The sequence below is a fragment of the Lithobates pipiens genome, unplaced genomic scaffold (assembly GCF_037356315.1).
Source record: "Lithobates pipiens isolate NorthernLeopardFrog02 unplaced genomic scaffold, aLitPip1_a1.2 Scaffold_22, whole genome shotgun sequence".
In the NCBI taxonomy this organism is placed as follows: Eukaryota; Metazoa; Chordata; class Amphibia; order Anura; family Ranidae; genus Lithobates; species Lithobates pipiens.
The window spans coordinates 27688398-27701821 of NW_027507784.1; the positions used below are offsets into that span (position 1 = coordinate 27688398).

The 13424-nt window shown below is 43.2% G+C and overlaps 1 protein-coding gene across 1 annotated transcript in view; it reads left to right on the forward strand.

Annotated features, from left to right (window-relative positions):
- Positions 1–13223, forward strand: part of LOC143923477 (interferon-induced very large GTPase 1-like) — a 32615-nt gene extending 19392 nt beyond the window's left edge. The window contains exon 3 of the mRNA XM_077447164.1: positions 8061–13223. Within this exon, the coding sequence (XP_077303290.1) occupies positions 8061–12787 (4727 nt within the window). The 3' untranslated portion in view covers positions 12788–13223. The remainder of the gene's footprint in view (positions 1–8060) is intronic.
- Positions 13224–13424: the final 201 nt, after the last annotated feature.

The window sequence follows — 13424 nt, forward strand, 5'->3', positions numbered from 1 at the left end:
CTCTCAAAAAAATGGGTGAGATCCGCCATGTTTCTTGTCTTCCATACACATCCTGCATTCAGGCAAACATGACATTCCTGTTAGCTGCTCTTTCTGTTTGCTAAGAGATCTTTAACACAGTGATGACAGACTTGGATGCAGTTCTCCCACCAAGTGTGAAATGCGGATAATTTTCTACGTTTTTATTTCATAATATGTATGTATCCCTATCTTTTTAGTTATCTGAACAACATGCTTGTTGCCAGAGGTTCACATGTTTACATTTTTTATAGGCTATTATTGGGCCAGGCCTGGATGAATTCCCCGGTTTTTCCAGGCTTCTCAAAATATGAGTGTTACATACTAATTTTGCGGGCACACCACCCCCCCCCCCCTTTTTTTCTTCTGGGGGAAGTGGTGGAGAGTGACCCTTGTGATTTCACGGGTCCACCCCTTGCAGAGATATCTGGGTCATTCTCCCCCGTGATCCCCCACGGGAACACGGCAAGATTTTGCGTGACTCCAAAAGGTATCCCATTAGTCTGAGTACACCAACTTCAGTATGTTACCTACATGTCTCCTTTTTCCCTCCCCTGCCTTCCCATATTTCTCTCCCCCTTTCCCCACTTTGCTTTAACTTTTGCTGGTACAGATGGCACCGCAGGCTGGAAGCGCACCCTCCAATCTCCCAATGGCTGCCTTAAATATTATTTCATACAATGCTAGGGGCTTAAACCATGCCAGCAAACGACATCAAGTGTTGAAAGAATTGAAACAAGCCTCCGGCTCCATCGTGTTTCTTCAACAAACGCAACGTACCCATAACACTCCGGTCAAGCTCTCTTCTCCTCACTTTCCAAATTGGTATTATAGTCTTTCAGATACCAATAAAGCAAAAGGTGTAGCCATTGGGTTTACTGGTGGTGTGTCCTTTCAGCTTGAGGAAATGATTTCAGATGATCATGGTAGGTTTCTGTTTTTCAGGGGTTCTATAGGCAATACTCAGTGCACACTGGCAAATATTTATAACCAACCATCCATTATGTCTCAAGTCCTATCCAAATTAGCAACTTTTGTAAAAGGTATTACTATATTAGCAGGAGACATCAACATGCCACTAGACCCCATTTTGGACACATCTCAAGGCCGATCCAACATATCGTATAAACGCCTGGCCTTCATCAAGAAGAGATTGCATAAACTCCAGCTCATTGATGTCTGGCACATTCTCCACCCCAAGGATAGGGATTACTCCCTATTAGGGATGAGCCAAACACCCCCCGGTTCGGTTCGCACCAGAACTTTCGAACGGACCGAAAATTCATGCAAACTTTAGAACGCCATTGAAGTCTATGGGACTCGTACGTTGGAAATAAGAAGTGCTAATTTTAATGGCTAATATGCAAGATATTATCCTAAAAAGGGTTTGGGGACCTGGCTCCTGCCCCAAGGGACATGGGTCAATGCCTAAAATGTTTTTTAAAAATGGCTGTTTTTTCAGGAGCACTGATTTTAATGACGATTAAAGGGGAAAAAGTGAAATATTCCTTTAAATATCGTGCCTGGGGGTGTCTATAGTATGCCTTTGAAGTGGCATGTGTTTCCTGTGTTTATAACATTCCCTGCACAAAATGACATTTAATGGAAAAAAAAGTCATTTAAAACTGCTTGTGTTTTTAATGTAATATCTGGTTCAGGCAATATGGATAAAAATCATTGAGAAAAATGGCATAGGAAGCCCCCCCCCCCCCGCCCATTACCAGCCCCTTTGGGTCTTGTACAGATATTAAGGGGAACCCCATACCCATATTAAAAAAAGGAAAGGCGTGGGGCCCCCAGGCGCTATATACTCAGAACAGGAGTATACAGGAGGTGCAAACAAGACAGGGACTGCGTAGGTTTGTTGTGTTAAGTAGAATCTGTTTGTAATTTTGAACTGGTACATTTTTAAAGTGTAGCTCCAGTCAAAAAATCTATTTTTAAGCTGTATAATTTTTTTTGCAGTCCATCTTTTTTCATCTCACTTCCTGTTGTCTCCTTCCATTTGCAAGTAGGAGACGTTTGTAAGTTGGATGTTTGAAAGTAGGGGCCTGCCCTATATGCTCTGCAGAAATGGTGGAACAAGGTGCTGGTGTTGCCACAACACTGTAAGCCCTCAAAGGGACTCTTGGTGGGCGCTGGAGAGCCCTGCTGTGAACGATTATATCAAGAATTACATGCCATTGTTGAACAGTGGTAGAAAAATTGGGCTTTTGGTGGTTGTGGTGGTGGCGCTGGTGCCACAACACTATAAGTCCTCACAGTTACTCTCGGTGGGCACAGGAACGGGCCCTGCTGTGAAATATTATATCAAGAATTGTAATTACATGCCCCTGTTAAACAGGGGCTGAAAAATTGGGCCTTAGGCACTGGTGCCATAACACTGCAACCTTTCCCAGATACTCTATTGCAGGAATGAGCCCTGCTGCAAAGCATCGCATCAAAAATTGTATTACATGCCCCTGTTAAACAGGGGCTGAAAAATTGGGCCTATACACTGCAACCTCTACCATATACTCTAGTTGGAGTGCAGGAATGAGCCCTGCTGCAAAGCATTGCATCAAAAACTGTAATTACATGCCCCTGTTAAACAGGGGCTGAAAAATTGGGCCTCAGGCACTGGTGTTGGTGCCACGACACTGCAACCTCTCTTATATATGCTATTTGTAGTGCAGGAATGAGCCCTGCTGCAAAGTATTGCATCAAAAATTGTAATTACACGCCCCTGTTAAACAGGGGCTGAAAAATTGGGCTGGTGGCACTGGTGCTGGTGCCACGACACTGCAACCTCTCCTATATACTCTATTTGGAGTGCAGGAATGAGCCCTTCTGCAAAGCATTGCATCAAACATTGTAATTGCACACCCCTGTTAAACAGGGGCTGAAAAATTTGGCTGGTGGCATCACCCAGAACCAAAAATGTTCTTCCAAGATATCAGCGGAGGAGGAAGAGGATAGACAGTCAACATAACAGGACAGTCACTCAGCATCAGCATAGGCAGTCTTGAAGGGATGTGATATTTTTAAAAAAAAATATTCGGTTAAATCAGCTTCAGGTGCTTGGTAGCTGGTGGTGATCCAAGACTGATTCATCTTTATGAAGGTCAGTCGATCAACCGAGTCGGTGGACAGGCGCACCCTGTGATCGGTTGCAAAGCCACCAGCAGCACTGAAGGTGCGTTCCGAAAGAACGCTGGATGCAGGACAGGCCAGTAGCTCAATTGCATACTGTGCAAGCTCTGGCCAGTGATCCATCCTCAAGACCCAGTAAGCCAGAGGATTTTCGGTGGGAAAGGTGTCCAAGTCTGAACTTGCCCCTAGGTATTCCTGCACCATGTAAATCAGACGCTGGCGATGGTTGCTGGAACCGATCATACCTTGGGGCTGCGGACTAAAAAATTATCTGAACGCATTGGTCAGACGGCCACCTTCTCCACCGCTCCTTCTGATCGAAGCCTCAGCAACACTTTGTCCAGGACCAGGAGTTTGTAACCTTCCAGTCTCTGGAAACGTGTTGCACAGACCTTTCTGCAAGGCCTCCCGGAGATGTCTCATCCTCTGCTCCCTCTGCGATGGCAAGATAAGGTCCGCAACCTTACCCTTGTACCGTGGATCAAGGAGAGTGGCCAGCCAGTAATGGTCCCTCTTCTTGATCCAAAGAATACGAGGATCCTTCCGCAGGTTTTGCAGGATCAGGGAGGCCATGCAGTGTAGGTTAGCTGAGGCATTCGGTCCGGAGTCCTCTGGGTCACTAAGGACAACTTGATCCGCAGCCACCTCCTCCCAGCCACGTACAAGTCCACGGGTTTCTTGTGACTGTAAATCATCCCTACAAGACTGCCGCTGCTGATGCTGAGTGCCAGGCTCCACCTCCATGCTGACACAATCCTCCTCCTCCTTGTCCTCTTCCTGTGTGATGGGTGGGACAGCGGGAACACTGTCTGGATAAAGGGGGCCTTGAGAGGCAAAGAAGTCCTCCTCTTCCTGCCTCTGTTCTGCCTCAAGTGCCCTGTCCATTATTCCACGCAGCGTATGCTCCAACAGGTAGACAAGAAGTACACTGTCACTGGTGCATGCACTGTCACTGCTCACCATCCTTGTGAGGTGATAATATGCACCTTACCGCTGACCGCCCTGTCCAGCGAGGCAAGGACATTGCCTTCCCCATGTCGGTAGAGAGCCACAATCGCATTCCGTGAGAAAAAGTGGCGTTTGGGGACCTGCCACTGAGGAACCGCACATTGCACAAACTCACGGAAGGGGGCCGAGTCTACCAACTGAAAAGGCAGCAGTTTAATGGCTAGCAATTTAGCCAAGCTAGCATTCAACCGCTGGGCATGTGGATGGCTGGGGGTGAACTTCTTTCTACGGTCGAGCAGCTGGGGCAGGGAAATTTGCCTGCTACAATCGGACGTGGGTGTACTGCTAGCAGAGTGCCTGCAAGCACTTGGCTGTGACACACCTAATTCTACACCTTCATTCCTCTCAGTGCAGGTTTCAGAGAGGACTGAAGATCTAGTGGGGTTGGAGATCCCAGCTGATGAGGAGAAAGGAGAGGTCCACTTTGTTCTTTGGTGTGGGTCTTTAAGGTATGCTTGCCAATGAGCTGCATGGCAGGTCAACATATGTCTGGTCAAGCATGTGGTGCCCAAGCGGCTGATGCTTTGGGCACGCGAGATACGCTTGAGACATATGTTGCAAATAGCAGCAGTGCGATCTGATGCACTCGTCTCAAAAAAGGCCCACACCAAATAACTTTTGGAATAACGCGCAGAGGCAGCGCCCTGCACAGGCGGAGCTCTGCGGTGTGATTCAGTCGGTGTGCTGCCCCTAAGCTGGCCCCTGGAGGGCATCCTGCCTTGTTGGAGATGTACCTCTTCCTCCACCTCCTCCTCCTCTTCTCTCCTACCAGACATCCACGTGGAGTCAGTGACCTCATCATCCCCTCCCTCTTCATCACTGGAGCAAACATGGCAGTATGCTGCAGCTGGTGGAACATGACTGCCAGATTGCTGTCCTTCTTGAGCATCCCCTCTCTCTGTGCTCACGCTACTGCCTTCCTCTAGCTGAGTATCATCATCAGAGCCTTCAAAACACTGGGCATCCTCCTGGAGCATGTACCCAACATTGTGCTCAAACAGTTCGGGGGACTCCTCAGGAGGACATGGTGGGTCTAGGGAAGGAGTGACTGATGATGACATTGAGACGAGGGAAGAGGATGCGTTGGCAGCTGCTTTGCTAGTACCCTGAGCCTGGGTGAGAGATGATGAGGAGGATGAAGAGGGCTTGGTCATCCACTCTACCAAGTCTTTGGCATGATGCGGCTCAACACGTCCAGCTGCCGAAAATAAGGACAAGCGCGTCCCATGGCCACGTGCTGATGACGATGCACCGCATCCACGACTAGCACTGTTGTCTCTAGACACAGAGCCTGCTTGCCCTCTTTTATTGGCTCGTGCCTGTCTGCCTCTCCTTGTTGGCCTTCCAAACATGGTAATGGCCTGCAGGGAGATGGGAAAACCAGCAATTGGGTAGTGTATATTGTGCTGGAGGCACACAACACCCACTAACTTCTGCAGATGCCTGTATGAGAGAACACCAGCAATAAAGGGTAGATACAGGTGTATGCTGTGCTGGAGGCACACAACACCAACTAACTCCTGCAGATGGCTCTATTTGAGAACAGCAATAAAGGGTAGATACAGGTGTATACTGCGCTGGAGGCACACAACACCCACTAACTCCTGCAGATGCCTTTATTATAGAACACCAGCAATAAAGGGTAGATACAGGTGTATACTGCGCTGGAGGCACACAACACCAACTAACTCCTGCAGATGGCTGTATTAGAGAACTCCAGCAATAAAGGGTAGATACAGGTGTATACTGCGCTGGAGGCACACAACACCCACTAACTCCTGCAGATGGCTGTATTAGAGAACAGCAATAAAGGTAGATACAGGTGTATACTGCACTGGAGGCACACAACACCCACTAACTCCTGCAGATGTCTCTATTAGAGAACAGCAATAAAGGTAGATACAGGTGTATACTGCACTGGAGGCACACAACACCCACTAACTCCTGCAGATGGCTCTATTAGAGAACAGCAATAAAGGTAGATACAGGTGTATACTGCGCTGGAAGCACACAACACCCGCTAACTCCTGCAGACGGCTCTATTAGAGAACCGCAATAAAGGTAGATACAGGTGTATACTGCGCTGGAAGCACACAACACCCACTAACTCCTGCAGATGGCTCTATTAGAGAACAGCAATAAAGGTAGATACAGGTGCATACTGCGCTGGAAGCACACAACACCCACTAACTCCTGCAGATGGCTCTATTAGAGAACAGCAATAAAGGTAGATACAGGTGCATACTGCACTGGAAGCACACAACACCCACTAACTCCTGCAGATTGCTCTATTAGAGAGAGATATAATTTTGCCCCTGTTCAAATCATTAGTAAGACCTCACCTGGAATATGCAGTTCAGTTTTGGGCACCAGTTCTCAAAAAGGATATCGGTGAACTGGAGAAAGTGCAGAGAAGGGCAACCAAACTGATAAGAGGCATGGAGGAGCTCAGCTATGAGGAAAGGTTAAGGGAACTACATTTATTCACCTTTTGAGAAGAGGAGAATAAGGGGGATATGATCAACATGTTCAAATATATAAGAGGTCCATATAGTGAACTTGGTGTTGAGTTATTCTCTGTACGGTCAACCCAGAGGACACGGGGGCACTCTTTACGTCTAGAGGAAAAGAGATTTCATCTTCAAATACGGAAAGGTTTCTTCACAGTAAGAGCTGTGAAAATGTGGAATAGACCCCCGCCAGAGGTGGTTCTGGCCAGCTCAGTGGATTGCTTTAAGAAGGGCCTGGATACTTTCCTGAATGTACGTAATATAACTGGGTACTAACATTTATAGGTAAAGTTGATCCAGGGAAAATACGATTGCCTCTTGGGGGATCAGGAAGGAATTTTTTCCCCCTGCTGTAGCAAATTGGAGCATGCTCTGCTGGGTTTTTTTTTTTTGCCTTCCTCTGGATCATTTGTGGGTATAAAATTGGGTATATTGGATTGTATGATTATTTTTTATTTTATTTATTTGTTTTTAAGGTTGAACTGGATGGACTTGTGTCTTTTTTCAACCTGACTAACTATGTAACTATATAATGACTTGGCATTAAAGCACAAAATATAGTGTTGTACATCAATGTTTCTCAACTGCAGTTCTCAAGTTCCCCCAGCAGGTCATGTTTTCAGGCTTTTCATTATTTTGCACAGGTGATTTGATCAGTTTCACTGCTTTCGTAATTACCACAGCCGTTCCATCTGAGGGAAATCCTGAAAACATGACCTGTTGGGGGTTCTTGAGAAACATTGTTGTACATCACCCACCCAGGGACTTGTGACAGTTCAGCTGAAGTGTTTCCACAAGTATGGTACATTTTTTGAACCCTATTGGTTAAAGAAAATGGTGGTAGTACTGGTCCACTCATAGACTCATAATGGTGGAAACATGGTCTATATAGCTCTATGTTCATTGTAAAGTGCTGCATAAACTGTTGGCGCTATATAAATCGTGAATAATAATGTTCTATTTAGACAGCAGCTCATTATAACATTTTACAACAATATCTACTGGTCATTAGGGAACCACTCATACATGATATAGGAGCTGGCCATAAGGTCATGTAGATTTTGCAATAAACATCAACTTGTTAACAGAGGTAATAATTGGAGGACAAGAAGTAGTTGTACATCATGCGACCAGTCCATGCCCACATGGAGCAATAGATTGGTGGAGTTTTAAATCTCTGAAATATTCAGGGTTGGCACTGTGTGCGGTTCAGTAGCACGGCTTTTTTGAAACGTTTCATTGCAAAGTAGAGCCTTGTATTTCTCTAGTGAAATTAATGATTGACATTCCAAGGTAGAAAACTATTCAAACACACATTTATTATTTTAAATAATTAACAACGATAATGCTTAGAGTTAAGTTATTTGTTAACAACGGTATATTCTTTTACAGATAAATTGAAGATTTTCCATGAACTTCTTGTCAGTTTAAATATGGAGCACTTAGTTAAATCCAAACTGACATTGAGTCACATCCTAGGAATTGAAGCAGACACTCTGAGTGATGTCAATCCCCAGACCATTCAAGATGTACCATGGCATTTTCTGAGAAAGTTGATGGCCTTGAACAGAGCAGCACTTAATACTCAGTATGGAAATGATGCACAAATATACAATTTTGATGAAAACTACGTAGTGGTGGACTCCTCAAATATTGAAGAGGAAAGTAGTTCATCTGAATCTATTCACCCACTGGATGTCCTGTGTGCTCTCCTCCATTGTTCAGACAGTTTTCTACAACAAGAGATTGTAACCAAATTGTCCATGTGCCAGTTTTCAATCCCTCTGCTGCTCCCAACTGATGACGGGTCACACTGCACCCTAATGCTTTGGGCGTTGAGGGACATTGTGAAAAAGTGGAGACCTCAATCACTATCTGACAGCAAAGGCTTCAGAGAAGAAAATGTGGTGAATATTTCCATGCCAGTTTTCTCCTTCATCAGATTGGGTGACACCAAACTATCCAAATCTAAAATCCTGAATCAAGTTCTTAATCCAGCCCAACGACACCACAACTTCTTCATACACGATGAGATGGAGGGAGGAAACATTGATAGGAAAATATCTAATGGACTGGTGGAAATGTCCTGGTATTTTCCCTGTGGTAAGTCAGATGTTTTCACAGAACCTATCGCAGTGACCAACCTCCGAGGAGACCTGGAGTCCAACTGGGACCAGTTTATGTTTCTGACTCGAGTCTCATCAGCTGTATTTATATTCATTGAGAATATTTCTGAACAACAGTTCAAACTATTATCATCCTTCAGTAACACTGACACCCAGTTTTATCTTATCGTTACTCCAGAAAAGGGTAAAAAAATAAACACGGAGACCTCAAAGCACATATACAATCTAAAACCAATTTTAGAGATGAGTGCAACAAATATTATTACAAAAACCAGCACAGCAAATGATGCGGTATTGGTGAAGAAAATTCAGAATGTCATTGTCAATTTTTTAAAAACCTGTCAGAAAGAAAGACAAAATTTGTATGGTATTAAATATAACATTGAAGGACTTCGTATCTCTGTTGACGAGGATTCTGACGAATGTCAGAAAGCAAAAGAGAAAGCAAGTAGAATTACTTCTGTAATAAAAGATGTGGAAGGGTGTAAAAAGGAAATGCTAAAATTACAGGGAGATCTGTGGAAAGAATTGTCTAAAGTAGAGAAAGAACTTTGCAGGATGACGAAACAAGGGAGAAAAGATGCACAAGAATATAAATCTGAGCTCAAACAAAAGCGCAATTCACTCCACGAAAAACAATACCAGCATGATATTCCTGTAGGCATAGTGTATTTTACTGAAGCAATTACTGATCTTACCAAGGCTGAAAAACATTATTTCTTGAAATGGATGAAATTTGAATTGGATTCAGTTGCAAGAAATAACATTTCCTTGTTGCAGTCTGAATACAAAGAAAAATGTAACAGTAAATCCGATACCTCAGAACTTAAGCAGCTGGATCAGAAGATCTCAGACAGTTCTTTGGGAATAGAACATTTTCTACGTGAGCTGGGACAGTTTTATGAGGCTGAGTATTCCACGATTGATAAGAAACAGAATAATAAAACCACAAGACAATTCATTAAACTCCCAGAAATTGCTGCTGGTCTCCTACTAGATGGGTTCCCGTTAGAGCTGATTGATGGGGACGCTTCTAATATTCCTTTACAGTGGATAACTGATGTTCTGACCCAGCTAGACAATAAGACAGGAGGACAAAGCAAAATGAGAGTAATAACGGTACTGGGAGTGCAGAGTACAGGAAAGTCAACCCTTCTGAACACCATGTTTGGTCTGCAGTTCCCGGTGGCCAGTGGAAGATGTACACGAGGAGCCTTCATGACTCTTCTAAAAGTGAAAGAGAACTTCCAGGAGGAGCTGGGCTGTCACTTCATCCTGGTGATTGACACTGAGGGGCTGAAGGCTCCAGAGTTGGCCTCTTTGGAGGACAGTTATGCACATGACAATGAACTGGCCACATTAGTGGTTGGGTTGAGTGATATCACCATCATTAATATGGCCATGGAGAACACATCAGAAATGAAGGATATTTTACAGATTGTGGTCCATGCTTTTCTTCGGATGAAACAAATTGGAAAGAAACCCAGCTGCCAGTTTGTACATCAGAATGTCAGTGATGTGTCCGCTCATGAAAAGAACATGAGAGACAGGAAGAAATTTCTGGAACAACTTGATGAAATGACAAGAGTAGCTGCAAATATGGAAAAGAAACGTGGAATCACCTGTTTCAGAGATGTGATGGATTATGATCCAGAGAAACACAACTGGTACATTCCTGGACTGTGGCAAGGAGTTCCACCAATGGCTCCAGTAAACTTTGGCTACAGTGAAAATGTTTTTGAATTAAAGAAATATTTGCTGGAATTTTTAAAATCTCAAAACTCTAACAGAACTCAATGTAAAATCCCTGACTTCATAACATGGATAAAAAGTTTGTGGAGTGCAGTAAAACATGAGAAATTCATCTTCAGTTTCAGAAACAGTCTGGTGGCTGAGGCTTATACCAAACTGTCTATGCAATACTCTCAGTGGGAATGGGACTTCACCAAAAAGATCCATAGCTGGATGATCACCAAAGAAACTTACATCAGAAATCAATCCGCATCCAGTCTCAATGCTGAGATGTACAACCAGTTTAAAGGAGAACTTCAGAACTTACTGTTAAAAGAGGAAGATGCAATGCTGAAGCTACTAGAAAAATATTTTGACAGCAAATGTGAGAACGTTCATCTCATTGAGCGATACAAGGAAGATTTCTTCATGAGTGTGAGGTTCCTGAAGAAAGAACTGGAAAGGAATACTTTTAGTAAGCTCAATGAGGCAGTTTCAATCCAGAAAGGCAAATTCAAGATTCTGGATATTCAGAAGACATCTCTGGAACGGATCGAGGAAGAAATAACAAATCTTCTAAAAAGCTGCAGAGAAAGAAATTGTGAACTTGGTGACATAGAAGCAGAGAAAGAGTTTGAAGAGATGTGGAAGAAAACACTCTCTGATATACAAATAGAGGAGCTACAAAAACGTAACATTGGACAAATGATTCTTCAGCATCTCAAGAAAGAAATGGATATAAAGGGAGGTGGTATTAATGAAAACCTAAACGATGTAATGAGTTTGGATGACTATGGGATCAATCAATTTGTTACTGACAAAAGCCATGTTGACTGGACATTCTTTTCCCTAAGTCACAATGCAATCTATAAAAGTCAGGCATACCTGGACAAGATAGAAGGTCTTGCACTGACTTTGATAGATATCTGTGATACATACATCAAAGAGAAAACAGGAAACACAGGGGATTATGATGATACTTACTTTCAGGAGTTGCTACAAATGATCAACTCTAAACTCAAAGACAAAACTACAAAAAAACTAAATTTTTCTTCCAAATTTGAGCTAGATATAAAGCTTTTTATCTTTGGAAAAGCATCTAGAGCATTTCAGGACTTACATAACGGCTTCATTGAAGAAAATGACCCCAAAATTTGCCTTCAAAAATTAAAACCTCAATATTTGGCTACATTTGAGAGCATATTCCATGAGAAAGATGAGTGTCAGATCAGAGCCAAAAAATTCTGTGAGCTCTGCCTGAAGCCAGCGCTAACTGATTATATTCTGCAACATCTCGGCAAGGAAATCATTGAGGACATTCTGCAAAGTCCTGACAGCCACATATTTAGCAGCAGAAGTGCTTTACAGTTTGTTGTTCTAGAGGACTTGCTAAACAAAAAGGATGTTGATCGCTATTTGTTGTACATTAATAATTATAGGATCTTTTTGAAACGCTGGATCCGTCAGTACATTACCAAGAAATATCAGAATCCATCAACTCTAAAAACCTTAGAAAGAAAAGTTTTACCTCCCATCATTCAAAAAATTGAAGAAGTCCTGAAGAGTGAGGAATGTGTGAAAGCAGAAACCATAGTAACATTTCTGGAAAGTTTCTGCAAGTCACTAGAGAAAGAAATAGTGATTTCACAGAATGAAATGACAGTGATCGCTTTCCACAATACAGCAAATGTCATCCAGTTCTCTGATGACATTATTTTCTATCTTCCCAACATAGAGGATCAAATTTTATCAGACACAGAATTGTTAGACATTGGACGCCTCCTCTCCAGAGTCACACTGAATCCTCAGGAGGAATTGTTGAAAAAAGTGATTGGCTGCAGTAAGCAGTGTCCTTTCTGTAAAGTCCCCTGTGAGAATATCGGGAGTGATCACCAGGAGCACACTGCTTCTCTTCATAGACCTCGTGGACTGGGAGGATACAAATCAGACATAGATGGGGCTTTAGTCACTGACATCTGCTCCACTGCTGTGGTATCTAACACAACGTTTAAAAATGCTGACACAGAAGGAGAATTTCATCCACACAAAGACTATCGTAAATATTATCCAGATTGGGAAATTCAGCCTGACCCCAGCCTCGAATCTTCTGATTACTGGAAATACATTTTTGTACAATTTAATAATAAATTTGCAGAAGAACATATTGCAAAGCCAGCTAACCCTCCAAAAGACTGGTGGGAAATCACAGAAGATCAAGCTCTTGCAAGTTTACGGGAAACTTTTAATACGAAATCAAAATAACATGGCTGCATTTGCATCATCACTCATATATACAATATCTAAATTTTTTTGAACATTCCAGATACATTTTGCTAAACTTTTTTTGCATGTTGACTCTCATTAGCCTAAAATCTTGCTTTTACACTCTATGCAAATAGTAATACGCAAATACGAAAAATAGTAATCGTAGATACCAGTAAACAAATTTAAAAATGGGCATGAGAATGTTGCTGGATTTAAAGGTGATTTTTTATATTTTCCTCGAAGTGTTCATTGAGCCCTAAGAACTCTGTAAATCCAGACTGCATTGTGAAGGAGAACATGAAGATCTAAGGAGTCATTGTTTTGACTATTATGGCAACCATCTCCAACTTTTGCAAATGTTGTCAACTACTCAATGGCGTCACTAAGGGGGGCCAGAGGGGGCCCTGACCCCCTAACATTATGCTGTGCCCCACCATGTGCCCCAATTAAAAAAAAAAGGCAATGTCTTTTTGTTTGCATTCGTAGCGGATGCAACGCATCTTACTTGGGCCACCGCTGGAGTAACACAGTCTCTATTGGGAGGGAGAGCATCCCCAGTCAGCTCCTGTGGGTGATTCCTCCCCCTCTCCCTGCTCGCTGACACTGCATAATGCGAGCGATCACACAACCAGGG